This window comes from Protopterus annectens, chromosome 7.part0, assembly GCF_019279795.1.
Source record: "Protopterus annectens isolate FY-2018-M chromosome 7.part0, PAN1.0, whole genome shotgun sequence".
Classification (NCBI taxonomy): domain Eukaryota; kingdom Metazoa; phylum Chordata; order Ceratodontiformes; family Protopteridae; genus Protopterus; species Protopterus annectens.
The window spans coordinates 1735364791-1735384050 of NC_056739.1; the positions used below are offsets into that span (position 1 = coordinate 1735364791).

At 37.4% G+C, this 19260-nt stretch overlaps 1 protein-coding gene across 2 annotated transcripts in view; it reads left to right on the top strand.

Moving 5' to 3' along the window:
• Positions 1-19260, top strand: part of UNC45A (unc-45 myosin chaperone A) — a 1636854-nt gene that overhangs the window by 1153738 nt on the left and 463856 nt on the right. For both annotated transcript variants that reach the window (XM_044078271.1, XM_044078272.1), the window contains one exon: positions 5225-5291. In XM_044078271.1, coding sequence (XP_043934206.1) covers positions 5225-5291 — 67 coding nt within the window. The remainder of the gene's footprint in view (positions 1-5224; positions 5292-19260) is intronic.

Below are 19260 nucleotides of genomic sequence, written 5' to 3' on the forward strand. Positions count from 1 at the left end.
GTGCTAATGAAGAACTTTGCTTGACATAGATGGGTAGCTTGCTCCAGAGTATAGGAAGTCTCTGGGACAGGAATCTATCCCTCCAGCGTGTCCTGTTTATTGTGGTGACAAGGTTTAGGTCCCTAGAGCGTGTAGCTCGGAGGGATTTGGATTTCTTTAGGTGTAGCATGTCCAACAGCTCTGGGTTTGACATAGCTTTATATGTTAGGCAGTGATCACCTCGGAGTAGGCGATATGCTATGGAGTAAAGCTGGAGTTTTTTGAGGCGGTCAGTGTAGGGCATTTGTTTAAGGCCAGTAATCCTCTTTGTGAGGTACTTCTGTGGCCTTTCCAGCTGCTGCAGAAGTCTTGTGAGGTACATTCCAAAAGGGGCGTTTTACTCTATAATGGGTCTAATGAGTGACGAGTAGAGGGGAACAATGACCTCTTTTTTCCTGGATGAGAACCCTTTTATGATGAGGTGTGCATTCTAGAAGGACTTCCTGACTGCTGTGGCGATGTAACTATCAAAGGAGAGACTACTGTCCACCTGGGTCCCAAGATCTCTTATCACGCATTCGGTGTTAAGTAGATTGCTGCCTATTTGGTAGTTCATGGGTACAGAGTTTTTACCAAAGGGGATGACACTGCACTTTTTGTCATTGAGCTTGAGGCCATGGCTCTGACACCAGGCATCAGTCTCAGTGAGGACCTTCTGTAGGATGTCCACATAATTTGTGGAATTGACTATGGCTCCTAGTTTGCAGTCATCTGTGAACTTCATTAGCCAGAGGCCTTCAGTGTTAGCCTGTACTGCAGAGAAGTAGATACCAAACAGGAGAGGTCCCAGGACGGAACCCTGTGGTACTCCACTTGTCACTGCTTTGAGGTCAGATTTGGAGTCTGCAACTTTTACAGTGTGGGTTCTGTCAGTGAGCCAGTTGGCAACCCATCTTGTGACGTAGGGATTTATTCCTAGTTTAGTGAGTTTAGCTATAATTCCAAAATGGGGGATGGTGTCGAAAGCCTTGGAGAGGTCAAGATAGGCTGTGTGAGCCACCTTACCCTCATCCATGGCTTTGGTGACTGCCTCAAAGAAGTCGATCAGGTTCAGGAGGCATGATCTGCCTTTCACAAACCCGAACTGGGTGGGATCTAGAGTTTGGAGGTTACCAATGTCTTTGTTTATGAGTTCCATAATGATACGTTCCATGGCCTTGCAGACCAGGCTTGTCGGGCTAATAGGTCAATAGTTCCTGGGATCAGTGGTAGCTCCCCCTTTGTGGAGTGGGATAACTGTTGCTGTGCGCCATTCAGTGGGCACAAAGCCTGATGCGAGGCTATTATTGAACATGGTGCTTAAGTGGGGAGCCAGTTCATTCTGAAGTTCGTGATGAGAGGAGTTCAAATCTTTCTTTTCTGTACAACCTGCTCATCCTGGCTTTGTCTTTCAGTTTACTGTTTGTCCGTTACAAAGCCTGGGGTTTACCATAAACTTCAAAAATCAGTCTTAGTTCCTTCACAGGATCACGTTTTTATGTGCTGCAGGATCCAGACCATTTCCATGCTGGCATCCCTGCCTCTGCGCAAGGCCCCCTCTCTCTCTGATTGCCTTTTTCCAATCATTTCTTCCAGTCACTTCTTCCACTGACTTTAGTCACAGCCAGGGATTTTCTCAGGGTTCTAGCCCTCATGGCTTCCATCATTCTTGTGCTGCCTGTATCTGGGCTCCGTATGAAGAAACTCCAGTGGTTCCTCAAGTCAGTGTGGCTTCAACACTGTCAGCCACTGGATTTTCTAGTTCCATTTTCCTTCTCTGTCTCGGACTCAAGCTCCAGTGGTGGATTTATCAGCTTTCTCTCAACTCAGGACTTCCTTTCCAACCTCCAGTCTCATCTCAGGAGCTTTTTTCGGATGGCTCGAACAAGGGATGGGGAGCTTCCTTCGGTTCTCTTAGGGTCCAGGGTCTCTGACCTCCCCATCAGAGGTCAGATCACATCAACGACAAGGAGATGAGACCTCTACTTTTAACTCTTTAGACTTCTCATTCTCTCTTTCTTCCATGACCCCTCAAAGTTTTCTCAGACAGTACCATAGTGGTGTAGAATGTGAACAAGCAAGGGGGGACACAGTCCTACCTTCTTTGCAGGCTTGCTCTTCAGGTCTAGGATCTAGCCATCTGGTATCAAGTGACTCTTCAGGCTGTCTACTTTCCTTCAGTGCAGAATGTGGTGACAGGCTCTTTGAGCAGGTTCGGCATACAGGCTCATGACTGGATGCTTCACAGAGCTGTGTTTCTGGCCATTGTCCATCGGTGGAGTATTCCTCGGGTACATGTTTTTGCCTCCTCTCTGAAGAGACAACTTCCTTTGTTTTGTTCCAGAGTCCCAAGTCCTTTGGCTTGGAAGGTGGATGCCCTGTCTTTTCCTTGGAAGGGGAGGTTTCTGTATGCCTTCCCCTCCCCTTGCGCTAATTCCAAGGGTCCTGCACAAGGTCAAGCAAGACTTCCACAAAATCTTGCTGGTGGCTCCTTTTTGGCCCTGTCAGCAGCAGCAGTTACCCCATCTTTTTCACTCAGGTGGGGACAATCATCACAAGTTACCTCATCGGGTGGATCTTCTCACACAAGACAAGGAGTCTCTTCTCCATCTTCATTTGTTCACTCTTCAACTGATGCTGTGGGTGATAAGGTTTTGATCCCTTTTAGTGATCGCTTTTCTGAGGACATTGTTATTTTACATTTGTTTACTGGGAAAGTCCGACTGGATATATGTGCATTTTCAATGGAGGCCCAGGGAGAAAAGCTCCAGAAAGCAGAGTATAAATACATTATGAACAATAGAAACATTTAGAGATAAGTATAATATGCAGTTTTCAGTAGGGTGACAAACATGGATGAAACATAGTAGACAACATCAAAATTATGCGGCTTCAATTTCAGACAATAATTCATGGAGTTATGGGCTAAGTCCCTTCAAGAATTCATACACTTATTAGAGTATAAGATTGAAATGCTTAGGGAGAGTTTGCAGGAACAGCGGGTGGTGATTAGTCGGGGTTTAAGCAAGGGACATGCTTCAGGTTCTGCAGGAGGCCAGGAAACCCACTACCAGGAAATCTTATTTGTCTGAATGGATTAGGTTTTCTGTGTGGTTCCTCTCTCATAACTTGGTTCCATTTTCAGTGGGGGATCCCTGTGGTTCTCTCTCATTTGTGTGAATTGCTGCATGCTGGTTTAGCATATTCTTCAGTTAAAGCTCACCTGTCAGCTTGTTTGTCCTTGACTCTTCCTTTAGCCTCTAGATTTGAGTTTAAACAATTTCTTAAAGGCATCCTTCATATCAGGCTCCCCTGGAAGCCTGTTCCGCATTCTTGAGATCTCAATTTTGTTCTTGAAAAGTTGACTCCGGTTACTTTTCAGTCTGCTGCTTCAGCTTTCTTGCAACATTGTACTTGGAAGACTATATTTCTTTTGGCTCTTACTGAGCTTCAGGCTCTTATGGCTATTCCTCCTTTTTGGTTTCCATGGGTGCAGGTGTCTCTTCATACTAATCCTTCTGTTATGCTGAAGGTGGTAAGTGAGTTGTCTCTTAATCAGTCTGTTTAATTTAATTTCCTTTCTTCCTTCTCTGCAGTCTGCTAGTGAGAAGTTCTTCACACCTTGGATTTACATAGGCAGCTCAGATATTATTTGGATAAGACTAAGGCCATTCGCAAATCTGAGCAACTTTTTGTTTCCTTTCATCCTAGGTCTTTGGGTTTGGCAGTTTCTAAACAAACCATCTCATCCTGGATTTCTAAGGCCATTTCTTTTTGTTGCTCTTTTCATGGTAAATGTCTTTCTACTTCTGTAAAGACTCGTTCTACTAGAGCTGTTGCTTCCTCTGGTGCCTTTTTCAAAATACTGGATACCAATTTCATCCTTGAGGCTGCTACTTGGACTTCTGTCCATAGTTTCACTAAACATTACAAACTGGATGTTGTTTCCAGAGTAATACTGGCTTTGTCAGAGATATATTGCACAGGTTTCTAAAGGGCTGTTCAGTGCCTTCCTCCTCCCAGATTTCCTCTTGACCTTTTGTACTCTCCCTTATGTCAGGAATATTGCAACAGTGATATGGAAGGACATACTGCAGTTGTGTAAAATCTTACCATAACAATAGATGTCCTCTTCACTGTTGCAGTATTCTGTCACTCCCTCCTCCCCCTTTTTTGCTCTACCCTATTTCTCTTGTCTTCCTGGCCAGGGAATCCTTCTTTTTTTTTTTTTTTTTTTCCTCTTTCTGGATGCACATGTTCCTCATGCTTCCTAAGGACATCCTGTTCCTCCTGGGGCTTTTCATTTCTGAGGTATGTATGTATGTCCGTACATCACCTTTATGCCCTGTGCCTTGTGTGAGGAGCAGAAGGGTAATGTATGATGTCAATAAATTCTTAAGGCTTTGGTATACTGGTAAGATGTTGGGCTATCCTTGTCAGGAGATTCCTTACGTCAAGAATACTGCAACAGTGAAGAGAAGGACATCTATTGTTATAGTAAGATTTTACACAACTGTACTTTCTAGTAACTCTTTTAGTGAATTTAAGTAATATTAAAAAAATGTCCCTTATTTTGGTCTTTGTTGACCACGATTCTTGAACAAAGAAGTTGAGAGGCATAGCTGTGTGTCACCCAGTTTGCCTGTAAGTAAACTTCAGGTGTATAATTTTATAACCTTGTTAATATAGTTTCTTTCAGTTACTTTATTTGTATAACTTTTTGTTCGAGTCTCAAACGATTGGAATCCTGATGGTATCCAACTCAAAGGAGCTCAAGATTTTAAGCAGTGCAGTGAGAATCCATATTAAGGTTGTTTAACCAAGTGTTCCTCCAGTGCTGGAGGACCTAACCGAAGATCAACTGTTAATGGCTAAGTATCTGTATATTTATTTCCAAACAGTTTTAAGTGATTTACTCCAAATATCTGATTTATATACCTTTAAACTTTTTAAGTGTGTGTGTGTGTGTGGGGGGGGTGGTATATTTGGGCAGTCATATATTTATTTAACATACTCCTGACTTGCTTATTAAGTATTGTAGAAGTAAAGTAGTAAAATCAACCAATAGGCTGCAGTTGTGTAGTCTGTATTCTGAAGAGATAAATTTCCACAACTACAATGAGATTTTGAATGAAAAAAGTGCTGAAACTGTGATGTTTTTCTTAGTTGCAACATCTCTTATGCAAGTCCACTTTTGTCTCTACAGAGTATTCCTGGCGCTTGTGGAGAATCCTGAAGACAGAGGATTTGTTGTAGCACAAGGAGGAGGAAAGGTGAGTGGAAGTGTGGAGCTGCCTATTGATACAGTGGCCCAAAGTTTATGAATCACATGGTGAAATACAACTTTTATAGTCTATGGTTTTAATTAGAACTTTTTTTACTTTACAATTTTTGCTCCTGCTGATCATCAAGACCCTCTCTCGGTCTAGCAACCTATTTATTCCCTTCATCAGATATGAGGCAACCAAGAGGGATAGACATTGAGGCAGCCTTGTTTTCTAATATTCCAAGAGAAAGAAGTATGGAATTCCAGGTTTTAGTGAGAGAGGATGAGTATAGGGAGTCTCCAGTAGTATTGTTTGATTTATTTATAATTAGCAGCATCTTGTCAGAAGATCATAGTGATCTTTTGGGACTGTAGAGTTGGAGAATATTACTTGAAATTCGGCATTTTACTGGGCCATATATGAGCTTATATTTCGTGACAAGGTGTGAGCAGGTTAAAAAGTGCCTTAATTCCAGCCACTGAAGTCACTTTAGTGTGAGGCAGTGATTTGTCTTATAATGATGGTTGGCAGCAAAATTTGCAATTTTATTATAGCTCTGGTCAAGTAAAGAGAGTTGATTGGATTATAAATTGATGTGTATTGGGGCTGCTTATAACAGAGTAAGGATGAGAAGAGAGGAGTTGATGCTTAACTTAGCCTGCTGAGTTAGGTAGTGTATGGCCTTCTATAGAGGGCACCCAGTTTGTTTTTGACAGAGCAGATTGTGGAACTGTCTGCATATTGGGTGATGGTTGCTTTTTGGTTAATTAATGCAGGTCGTTATATTAAGAAGTAGTGGACCTAATATAGAGCTTTGAGGGACTCCTAAAGTTTCTCATAGAATGGTATAGGTTAAGTTAATATTAGCAGCGTGCTTAGGTTAAGGATGGCTAGACTGTAAGGTTTTAGTAAAGTTTTTAACATAGTTTTTTTCAGTAATTTTTGTACAGTTAGCATTTATTATTATTTTTTGTTTTTACTAACAACAATTTTTTATCACTGCTGTGTTATATTTATTTTCAGTAGCACATAAATTTTAGATTCACGTAGGGGCTTTTTAAGTTTTTAATGCCTCATTAATTGGTATACTAATGCATCAATTAAGACATCATGTGATTACACTAGAATGTATTTAAACATTTGGGTTACATTGTGTTTTTATTTTGATAAAGAATGGTATTAACCAGGCGAAAGCGCTTGACTCATTTTTGTCATCGTTTGTTGTTTTTGTATGGCTAATAAACGCTTTTTATTTTATTTTATTTTATTTTATTTTTTGTTGGCTTGGTTCTCCTTGTCTGTGGAGTTACTTTGAATAGATGAAGATTTGCCACTTTACAGCTTGGGTTCCGTTTAAGACGTAGTTGTTAAACCTGGATACTAAATTTATCAAAACCTAGAGAAGACATCTTGTATAGTAAGTGTTGGTGCAACACCGTGTTGAAATTTTTTTTCTTTGCTTTGATTTACTGCTGTAACAAAGTTAATAATGCAGTGGTGGCAGTGTGATGTGGACATAAACCACGCAGCATAGGGGAAAGTAGTGAGTTTTCAGAAACGTACACAAGAGCTTGGGATTGTGCACATTTTTCAAGTATTTTAGACAGAGGGGATGAGATGGATAAGGGCCTGTAATTGGACAGGTCAGTGGCGTTTTCACCATTAGGTAGGGGAAGTATGTAGGATTTTTTTCCCTACAGACTGGGAACATAGTTTTCCTTGATAGACAGGTTTATTAAGATGGACACAGAGTATACCAGATCATCAGCAGCTATTTTAATATATTTATCTTTTAAGTTGTCTGAGGTAAGGGTGGTGTGTTTCAAATTTTTAAGTAATTGTCTAATAGTGGAGTTTTGAATGGGTTGAAGTTTGAGAGTTTGGGGATAAGCTGTGAGGTCTGGCTGTGTTATACTAATTGTAGATGACTGTGGATTTAAGAGAGTGGCAAAACAATTTACAAAGTGCACTCCTAGCAATGGAGTCCCTGGTGCATCTGCTTTGGGGCAAGGTTGAGTCATGTGCGCGAGATGTTGGACTTCTTTCATAGTGGACCAGAATATCTTATTGTTCTGATTTCCTGTTTGTAATTTTGTATAGTATTTTTGTCAGACTGTATTTTGATTTTATTAATAGTTCTAAATTGATTGTACTTCTGTTTGTTAGCATCAGTATTGGATTTTTTTCATGTTATCCTTGCTTTAGCTTTGTGTTTCATGAGCTGTTTAGTTTCATTTGTTGGCCAGGGAGCCAGGTTTGATTTAATTCTTTTTTTGGCCCTTATGGGTGCAGCCTCATGTAGTATTTTTAGAAATGTTACATTAAATAGTGCTACTGCTTCATCTAAATTGATTGTGTTTAGCTCTCCCTAGTTTATTCATTTTAAGTTTGTAATAAAAGTGTTTTTGTTGAAGTTAGAAAGATTAGAAGCAAGGTTATAGCAGTTTTGTTTTTGGTCATGAATGTACTCTCTTGTTGCAAGAGTAGGGAGGTGGTCACTAAGGGTGTCGGGAGTAGTACTGGCATAGTAAAACGATAAGTGTAATAAATTAACCTTCATCATACCAGCAGTTGTTCTAACTCATGATCAGTCAGGAAATCAAAACATCATATTCAAGAATTAAAACACTCACTGAAGTACAAAATCAATATTGCAAATCTTTTAATTTTAAAACTTGCCAAGCTAATGATGTTGTTTAGAACCTAACTTGCTAACTGCACTAAATCTAAACTGCCAAATTAGTTCTTGCCTTTCTAAAGTAGATGCCACCATCCCTCCACACACACACACACACACACACACACACACACAAGCACTCACACACATTGTCTTCCTTTAAACATTTTCTGACCAAAAATAGAGCCTTTTAAAATTGCTACATTGCATGCTATGCTAATACAGAGCATTCCTGGAGTCTTTATTCCTAATAGTCCTAATGTGCTGTGCATCTCTTTCTTTTAACTTTTGCACTACTGTTCCTATATAGAAAGAGTCACTTCTGTCAGAATGTGCTTGTTATTCTATTTTACTAGTTTCACAGTTATACCTTTGTTCAGTACCAATACTTTTCCATGTCTACAGGTTAGCAACGTGAGCACTGTTTGACATGAAATGACATTACCTGCTCCCAAAACATGAATAAGTCCCACTTACTTTGTTGGAAATAAGGTTTGCAGGCACATATTGTCTACTTTCTAAACTGCTTTTTAAGTTTCCTTTCCTTTTATCTATAAATTTAGGGGTATCCAGAGTATAACATCACAATATTTCATATCCCTTTAAAACAGTCTACTGCTTCTTGGTAATACCCTTCAAATCAAAAGTGTTGCTAGTATAAATTAGAGGAACTGGTATAAGTTCGAAATCTGTAGCTGAATACACTTGGTGCAAACCAATCCTAATTACTGGGGAATGTGGTTTTTGCCTACTGGCTAGAACATCAACATTGCTTAATAAATACAATTTTCAGTCTTTATTAACTCATGAACTACCACCCATTTATCAGTTGTTTTTATTCAGTAGTCTTCCATATGTAAACTATTTCATAAGGATGTTCTTTTAAAACTTCTGATCTTCCTGTTGGTATAGGTATTGCTGTCCTACATTTTTCTTTTTTGGTTAATCAGGACTTCAGTAGCATTTCTCTGAAACTTTCATATGTAAGTTCTAGGCTAGCTGTCATTGGAGGCTGTTTTAAGCCTAACCAGTTTCCCATTTTGTGTTCTACTTAACTTATCCCACTTAGTTAGAGATTGGCCTTACCCATCCCATAGTTTATAATTATATATTCCCCCTAATGAGAATAACTGGAATCATCTCATAAATAAATTGAGGGGAACCACGCATGGGATAAAGCGTTTAGGAGTTGCTTTTGGCCATTAGTAGTACAGGGGGTAGTTCTGGGGTTAATTTTCTGTTTCCCATCCATAGGTCTAAGTTGCACTTGAATATAAACAGGGATGAAATTTGTTTTATGTGGATGTCCAGTACTGGTAGTGGCATTTCCAGTTGCTTTCCTTTCTTAGACATTGATATATATATAATATACATATATACATATATATATATATATATATATATATATATATATATATATATATATATTTTTTTTTTACTGATATCTCCCTTACAGCTTTTCGATTCATTGTATAGAGATTTGCATCTTTTCCTCAGACAATATAGCTGCTTTTCTAACAACTTCAGCTTCAGACTTCAAACTTTCCAGTGTCTTCTCTGTTCATACTCTCTTGCCTATGGCTTATAAACCTAGTAGTCTTCTGCAGATTCTGTCAGAGTAGAATTTCTGTCTCTGCTGATTTCTCTCCAGCTTTTCCTTTACTTTGTGTTGACTTTCAGGCACCAGTAGTGTAAATGGAATAGGCAGTTTGCTTGTCAACCTTCTGAGCTGGTGAGAGACTAAGTCCCTGTAATGAAATTTCTTTGTATCACAGAATTCTGAAATGAGCATCTTTCTAGCTTTTCCTGATGCTCTTTTACACGAGATATTTCAATCATTTATTAGAATTAAGTTAATGTGGACAGAAAGTTATATGTCTGAATTCATGACTTTTCTGTCATGACCTGGCACATGGCAATATCCTGTGCATCTTGGCTAAAGAATGTAGACTTTAATGCACAAATCAAACACATGTTGTGTGTGGCAGTCTGATAATTGCTTTGATAATATTCATGTGAGATACTCATCTTCTTTTTTTTTTCAAATAGTTTTATTCGAATTTTTTTTAAAAATAACAATAACTTTTACAAATCAAACAAGAAAAAGGTAAATGAACTATTTACATAATGTACAATGACCTCAAATCAAATGAAGATAAAAGGATTACAAGCATAGTTACACAGACAAAAAATATACTTTTTAACAAAGATTAAGACAAACAATTAAGAGTTGACTTCTTGCTTTCTCTCTTTTTATGAAGGTAAAGTTGCGACCATTTTAAATGTCTCAATTAGGGAGAGAACTTTCTCCCAAGGATTATTGATCCATTTCCTAGGAAAGATTCTCATTTCCTTGACTTTGATTTCCAACAGTGCTACTTCTTTCAATAGGGTTAGAAAATCTTCAAATGATGGGATGACAGGGGAGTTCCATTTCCTTGTGATACATTTTTTTGAAACTGCCATTAAAGTCCAAAGAAGATATAGATCTTTCCTTTTCATAATAGAGATTTCATCTATATTCATGAGAATCAATGACTTTGACAAAAAAAAAGAATCAGTGAAAATGGCTTGCAAAAATTCACCTATATCCTCCCAAAATTTCTTTATATGTGAACACTCGTACATAATATGGGACCAGTTAGCATTACATTTTAAAGAACACCTCCAGCATAATATATCATTAGAATTGTTAAATTTAGCTATTTTATTAGGAGTATCAAAGGCTCTATGTAGACACTTCCCTGCAAAGATTTTCCGGCTTTGTACATTTGAAGTTAACCTAATAGAATGTAATATATCTACTTTGGTCTCATTTACTAACAATAATGGATAATCTTTGATGATAAAATTCCAGAAATTCTGGTTAGATTTTGTTTTATAATTAATGATAATTTTATATAACTTTAAAATTAAATTTGTCCAGTTAAAGTCTCTATATATTACTTCATATAAACAGAATATAAATTTAGGCATGGATTTAAATGAATAATTATTTAATGTTCTACATAGATCTTGTGCAAAAGGTATTAGGCTATTAAGAGCTAACCAGTCATTGTTTGATATATTAAATGTGCTGATTATTTGATTTACATCCATGACTGTCAGATTTTCCATACATTGGTACCAACAGGTGAAATTGTTCCTCTCCATGAGTTAAGAGTATTTATGGAAATGTTATTGAAAACGTTTTTTGTAATTTTAAAGGAAGTTAATAGCTGAAGCCATAATTTGATGTCAATGTTATTGTTTACAAAGCTCCGAAAAGTGTTGTACATGTTGTTTATATAATTTAGATTAGTAGGTTTGGTGGAATTATATTGCAGGTTAATACAAATAATATGCCAGGATTTACTGTTCTGTTCCTTTAGCTGTATATTTTTTGCACATTTACTTTCTTCTTGGAAAATAATAGTATGTATTGATGTTCTTGCCTCAGTATTTTACGGATGTCAGAAAAAGTGAATAACATTACCATACATTGTGTATACCTTGTTTAGGGAGGAGGTTAGACTGTGCCAGATTAGTGGGGTTTGGAAGCGTTGCAATTATAACATGCGATGGATGCTTTCCCGCCCCGCCAGAAAAGCGCAGGACAAACAGCGAAGCCTAGGGTTGACGGTTCTTTAGAAAACTCAGTGGAGCCAGAGGTTTTGCCAGGAGTTTCTATGGAGTCTCAGGCAGAAACTTTACTGTTACAGGATGTATCCTCTCTGGAGGCAGGCCAGGCTGAGGGGGCTTCTCAGGTAACTATTCTTCCCTCTCTTCCCAAAGTAGTTAGAGCCTCTCCTTCTGTTGCCAAAACTTCTTTTAGAGGTAGGCCAAGTTCAGCTTCAGTAGGGGCTTCTCCTAGCATTTCGGGTTCTGTACCTAAGAAACATATGCTTAAAATGGCAGAAGATTTGATTACTATGATTAGAGGTTCCATGGGCCCTCCTGATAAGAGGCCTAGGGTGGAACCAGAGTTTGACAGTTTTGAACAGGGTTCAGGGAAGATTTGCAGGAGTATCCTCATTATTCTGATTCTGATGTGGATGATGCCACTCCTTCTCCTCCTGAGGATTTTTCATTTTCAGAGACTCTGCATTCCATGAGGGAGCACTTTAAATGGGAAGGCCAGGATTACTCTGATTCCAGGAAGAGGCTTAGGGAATTCTTGTTTTTACCCCAGCATAGGCCCTTAGCTATACCTCCTGTGTTGAATGTGGTGGAAGATGTTTTGCAGAGGCTTCCCTGAACCCTGATTCTTTGCCTCCTGCTCCTGTTAAACCTGATAGGTACTATAGGGTGCAAGCTCATAAGTATTTGTTTAAGAGTCCTCAGGGGCCTAAAGGTGTTACAGCCTCTGTGGTTAAAAATCCTGTTCCCACTGGCAAAGAGGCAAGGTGGATAGGTGGGGTAAGAAAGTGTATACTTCTTCCACTCTAGCCAATTGTCAGTTTCACATGCTGAAATATCAAAATTATCTCCTTTCACAATTGAAATCTAAGGTGGATGCTTTGGCGGAAGGTATTGATTGTAAAGAATTGCTGGATTTAGTTTATGTGTCTGAACAAGTGGGCAAGCATTCTTTGCAATGTGGTTTTGATGCTGTGCAGGCCTCTGGCTGCCACTAGTTCTGTTCTTCGCAGGCATGCCTGGTTGAGGGATCAAAATTTGGCTGAGCATGTTAAGACAAGGATTTTGGATGCTCCTTTACAGTCTGATGTGTTGTTTGGTTCACCTGTGGAAGCAGTTTTAAAGAAAATGGAGGACAAAGCTAAGTCTATGCAAACTGTTAAAGATTTTGCATACTTTAGATGTACACAGGCAATTGCGTTATTACTTAAGCAGGACTAAGGATTTTAGGCAGTCTCAGCAGTTGTTTGTTTCTTTTGCTTTGAGTTCGCAGGGCAAGCCTGTGTCAAAACAAACTATTTCTAGGTGGATTGGCTTTTGCATTGCATTTTGTTATTCCCATCATGGCAAGGAGATTCCAGCTGGGATTAGGCCTCATTCCACTAGGGCTACTGCCACTTCAACAGCATTTCTACGGGGGGTGGCAACTAAGGATATTTTGGAAGCAGCTACTTGGAGTTCAGTGCATACTTTCTCTAAGCATTATCACCTTCCTATCTACTCTAAGTCTAGGGCTGGTTTGCCACAGCTGTTTTGCAAGGCATGTTGTCAGCTCCTGCTTCTTTCTGATTTGCCAGCCTCCCTTACCTCTGCTTTGGGATTCGGACTGCAGCAATGGAAACGAAGAACATAGTACAGTTTTGTACCTACCATAAATGTAGATGTTCGAGGATTCCATTGAGTCCACCATTACCTCCCTCCTTCCCCTGTGTTTAGGGGTGGTTGTGTAGGTGAGTTTACATGCTTATATTTTTGTATGTATTGTTCATGTTTTGGTGCAGGTATTTTGGGCCTTGTCTTTTTAGGGTCTTCTGACATCTGGGGCAAGAAAAGACTGAGGATATGACGCGGTCATGCGCGATAGTACCCTGGGCGTACTGACGCCAGTCTAATGCGCACTATACCCAATAGTAAGGACTGCAGCAATGGAATCCTCGAACATCTACATTTATGGTAGGTACAAAACTGTACTTTTTCCATGCAGAAGAAATTTTTGGATCTATCCAGTTTATCACTGTTTTGAAAATGGATGCTTTAATATAAGAGTCTAAATCCAGGAAGTTTATGCCTCCCATTTCCCAAGGCCTAATATGATTTAGAAAAGCTATCCTGTTTTTTTGGGTACCAAAGGAAATTTATAAAAATTTTATTTAATTAATTTAAAACTTTTTTACTAGGGATTATAGGAATAGCTAGTGCAATGTAGTTTACCTTTGGGAGAAGTACCATCTTTATTAGCTGCAATCTGTCTTCATATGTTAAGTACAATTTATTCCATTTTCCTATTAGAAATGTAAGGGTATTCAAAATATTATTATAATTTGTAGATAGAATTAATTCTAAATTCTCACATAAAACAATCCCTAAATATTTAAAAGAGGAAACTTGTTTCCCAATTATTTGATTTGTGTTGGTATTAGAATTATTTTTATTATTTAACAATATATGAGTCAGTTTAGAAGCATTGATTTTTAAACCCGAGATATGATGAAATTTTTCAGCTAATGAATTTAATTCACATAATGACTCATCTGAGTTTGATAAAGTAAGTAGAATATCATCAGCAAAGAGCATTATTTTTGAGTTAAATTGATTAAAAATGTCAATACCTTTAATTTTGGGGTTAAAACGAATTGCAGAGGAAAAAAAGTTCAATTGCTAATGCAAACAACACTGGTGACATGGGGCATCCTTGTTTAGTAACTTTAGTAATTTTAATTGCTTCTGATGTGAATGGGCCTAATTTTACATATGCCAAATTGTCTTTGTATATATTTTTTATTAAAGTAATGAATTGTGAGTGGAAATCATAAAGTTGTAATATATTGAAAAGGTAGTTCCAATTTAATGAGTCAAATGCTTTTTCTATATCTAATGTGACTATTAGGGCTTCAGTTTTGTCTCTGTTTAAAAGATCTGTAGTGGTTAAAATTCTTTGTATATTATCATGGATGTGTCTATTATGTATAAATCCCATATGATCCTCACTAATGACTTGAGTTAGAGATTTTTTAATCCTATTGACCAGAATAGACATAAGGATTTTGTAGTCATTATTAACGAGTGAGATCAGTCTATATGAGCTACATAAGCTGGGATTTTTGTTTTCCTTTAAAATAGGTGTAATCAGTGAATATCTCCATGAAGGTAGAATAATGCCCTGTGAATATGTTTCATTTAGTGTCGTCTGTAGTATTGTTAAAACAGATGTTGGAAATAATTTGTAGATTTCTATAATAATTCCATCTATGCCTGGTGCTTTATTATTTTACCTTTAATTTTTTCTTTAATTTCTTTGTGGGTGATTTGTTTTTGGATGTTTATGCTTAGGGTCTCTGGGATTTTATTTAAATTTGTATAATCTAGGCACATGCTTGTATTATTATGAGAAGAATAATTGATATTGTAATGTTTTATAAAGTGTAATTTGAAGGCTTCTAATATGTCACTTATATCTGATACATTTTTCTTGTTTTCCCCTTCATAAATTATATTTGTAATATTGTTTCCAGTGGAATGTCTTTTTAATCTCATTGCTAGATTATGCATATATTTGGGGGAGGTAGAATAAGAATTTAATTTTAATTTTTCCAATGCTAAATTGGTTTTATGCATTAAGATATCATTGTATTTTATATTTAATTCCCCAATTTCATTTTTTTTTTTGCAGCTGTATCCTCTACATCCTTTAAGTTAGTTTCTATAATTTGTTTCTGAATGTTAACTAGTTCTGACTCACATTCCTTTGCTTTATTGTTACACCAGGAGATAATTTTACCATAAAGGTATGCCTTTAGTGAATCCCATAAAATAACTATATTTATGTCACCAGTATTATTTGCATCTAAAAAGTATTTTATTTCCAAATCTAACCAAGACTTAAACTCTTTTAGTCTAGTAAAATATGCTGAAATTCTTTTGGTAAATGTCAGTCTTTTAAAATCCATTTGAAGTTTAAGGATAAGTGAGTTATAGTCCGATAGGGAGCATGGGATTTTAGAAGAGTGTGATATTTTCATTTTTAAATCTTGGGATATATATATTTTATCAATTCTTGTTTGGGTATTGAATCTATAATCACTGTGAGAAAATAGTAATGATTTTTCATTTTTAAAACTAAATGAGTCTATTAACTGAAAATTATCTATCCATTTTCTAAGAGTTCTCCCTGAAGAAGTAATACGGAAAGGTCTTTTATTTGTGGTCTCCTGATTATCTAATATACAATTAAAATCCCCTCCCACAATTAAATTGCCTTTTGAAGTCTTAAGTTCTATGTGTTTTTTAATTGTTCCTACTCCTATACCTGGGAACCAATGCAAGTTCACCAAAGTCCAAATTCTTTTACTATACCTTATTACTATTGAGAGAAGACCATCCTTGTCTTCATAATTATATAGTACTTGAGGATTGGTAATATTTTTCTACCCCAATATTAAAACTCCTCTATTTTTCTTACTGTTTGATGAGTTAGAAAGTTTTATAAAGTCATTTGGATTACAAGTGAAGTTATCATTAGCTTTGAAGTAGGTTTCCTGTAATAATACCACTTGGGCTTTATTTACTTTTAAGTATTTAAGTAAGTTGGATCTTTTCCTTGGGTTATTCAAACCATTCACATTTAATGAGAGTAGTATTAAATCCATCTAGTTAATTTATTATTCAAAAGTTTTGATTGAAATAATGACAGGATATTTTGTTGTTTTTTTTTTTTTTTTTTTTTTTTTGCTGTGTACCTTCCATATCTTTATTAATTCTAATGAAATGATTCTTAATTCCTTTTGATTTGTATAATTTAGAGTCTAAAGGAGGCCAAAAAGGAACAAAAAGGAAAACAAAGAAGTGTACAGTAGTTAATCTTAAACATGTGTATAAACAAATACTTAAAACCATCTTTTAACAAACATGGAATGAATACCATTCCCAATCTGAGAGAACTAAGATGTTCAGTCAGATTAACCCTCATTACTAAAAGTGAACCAGACATTAAAAAGAAGTTAGGGACTCCATTAAAAGTTAGTCTGGTGATTGCAATTAAATCACCCCAAGCTCAAACAACTATATTTATCAATGACACATTTGAGTATGTGCATGTTCACAAAATCATTACTTGTAAAGCTTCTATACATACCAGTGCCATTAATGGACATTTAATAAATTACCTTTGTGATTAAATATAACAGCTCTATGGACTTGTTCTAAAATCAATTTTGAACTATATTTCCTGTATCCAGTGTATATTATTTACCATTTCCAAAAAAACATAATAACAGTTATAATAAACTAAGATAAAACAGTTGATTAGATTCTGTTTATAAAACTGGCAGATTACATCTTGTCTGTGAACTGTAATCTGTTTGCTTTAATCAAGCCTCTATGTTCTAAGCCTTAGACATATTGAACTTTCATAGTAATAAAAAACATAACCACACTCTTTTATGTTTTCCTGTAAAGCAGAATATAGGCTGCTTCTTGACAAGTTCTCTATTTTTGGCTTAGACAGAGTACTACAGTTCTCTATTAGTAGTGATAAAATGAGTCTGTAGTGTTAAAAATCACTGTCAGAGCATTAATTGTTAATATGTATACAGTAATATACTCTTCTTTGCTTTGTCATATTATATTCAAAGATGAACTTTTAGAGCATAACACATCTATAACAAATACCAAAATATTTGTCTAGAAGGGAGATCTGAGTATTTTATTTATTATTTTCCCTCATTCCAACAATCTGTTTACAAATTTATTCTACTATGCTATTAGTTTCCAATTAAAGAGAATGACTCAATCAACTTCGAGATTTTTTTTCTCTCCCTCCATTTCTTTTTACTTATTAATATAAGAATGTCATGAGCATCTTATGATACAAGATTTAACATTAAAATTGTCCTGTTCTCTTTTAAAACCGTGGCATTATATGCCATATTACTAGACTAGCCTCTTCTTATTTACTCTAAACAGTATTTCCCAATAAAATTCAGAGGTAGTCATCTTTCACTTTTAAAATTGTTTAAAGATAATTGTGAATCTGAAGCCATACAGTTAAATGTGGATAATGCTCTATGATTGTCAGAGAAGCTATATCTCAGCAATCATCAACAAAGTTAGTACAGTATAGTCAGGAACTGTGGAAAAAAAAAGAGATTATGAAACATAAATGTCATTGTAAGTGACAGGGTTCAGTTTGGTAGTACGTGTAGAATCTTGAGGATATGAACTGATAAACTGAAGATGTTCATCGTGTTTCACTGTTGCAGTCATTACTCTTGGGTTATCCTGCTGACAGGCTACCCTCAGTTGGCCAGAATTCCAAAGTCTAGGTCCGGCGTCGGTTGCTGTCGCCTCCTCCCTGACGTCAGTGCGCCAGGGGTATAAAAAATGCAGCAGACGCCATTTTCTTCAGTCTTTCTTGCACGGTGCCCGAAGCAAAAGCAGTTCGCAAGTGCCGGTCGGCCAACTCCTGAGATTTTCAAATCCAAATTTCAGAACCAAAGTCTTCATTAAAGCTAAGTACCCCATTGGGGAAACTTTTTCTTGCTCCAGGCCGATGTCAGAAAAAGTTAACAATTGTATTTCTTGTGGGAAGCAAATACCTCATAAGGATTTTCACTCTTACTGTATTCCTTGCATAGGCCCTGATCACAACGTTGCTAGTTGTCGGTTTTGTGCTAGATTTAACCAACGCGCTATCAAGCGTCGGTTCGATTTTGCATTTCATTATTTTGGCCGAAGATTTAATTATATAATGCCATCACACCAGCTGACAACCGGAGTTTACAAAACATGCAAGGACAAGGAAAAAGATAGGCATCCAAGGTCCAAAACCGATGACGAGGCTCTGCTAGGCCAGTCGCTGGTTCTCAATAAGGTGCTTTCGCAGCCCCTGGCGCCCGCTACCTCAGAGCCACAGGCCGCTTCCAGCTCCCACATGGAGCCAACTGGGCCTCTGGATTCTCAAGGTGTTGCACACTCTGAGATCATTCCCTCAGATGGGTCCGGAGCCGCTGAGCAGGCATCGGCTTCTGAGGGTGTCTTCAGACCAACACAGCTATATATTAAGCCATCTTCAGCTTCAAAGACAAAGACTAAAGCAGCTGTAAAGACGAAGAAACAAGTACAGCATTCTCCTACTCAGCTTCCATGCCTAAAAAACAGATGGTCAAAATGGCCGAAGATCTAATTACTTTGATCAGGGGCTCCCATCCCTCTCCTGATAAGAGGCCTAGGCAAGAGACAAAGTATGATTCTTCTGATCAGGTTTCTATTTCCTCTGATTCCTCTTTTGAACAGGATTACTCCATGCTTCCCTATGAGGATTCTGATGCTGAAGAATCCATTCCTTCAGCCTCTCCTCCTGAGGATTATTCTTTTGGGGAAACCCTGCATACCACTGGGAGAGCCAAGATTATTCTGAATCTAAGAAAAGGCTCAGAGACTTTCTGCTACTTCCTCAACACAGACCCCTTGCAATTCCACCTGTTCTAGACATTGTAGATGATGTATTTTCAGAGTCCGGCCTGTCCCCTGACTCTTTACCCCCTGCACCTGCTAAGCCAGACAGATACTACAGGGTCCCGGATTCTCATAAATTCCTATATAAAAACTCCGCTGCTGACCCAGAAACTATATCTCAGGGTCCCAAAGGGGGTTAAAGCTTCCACTGCAAAAAACCCTGTCCCC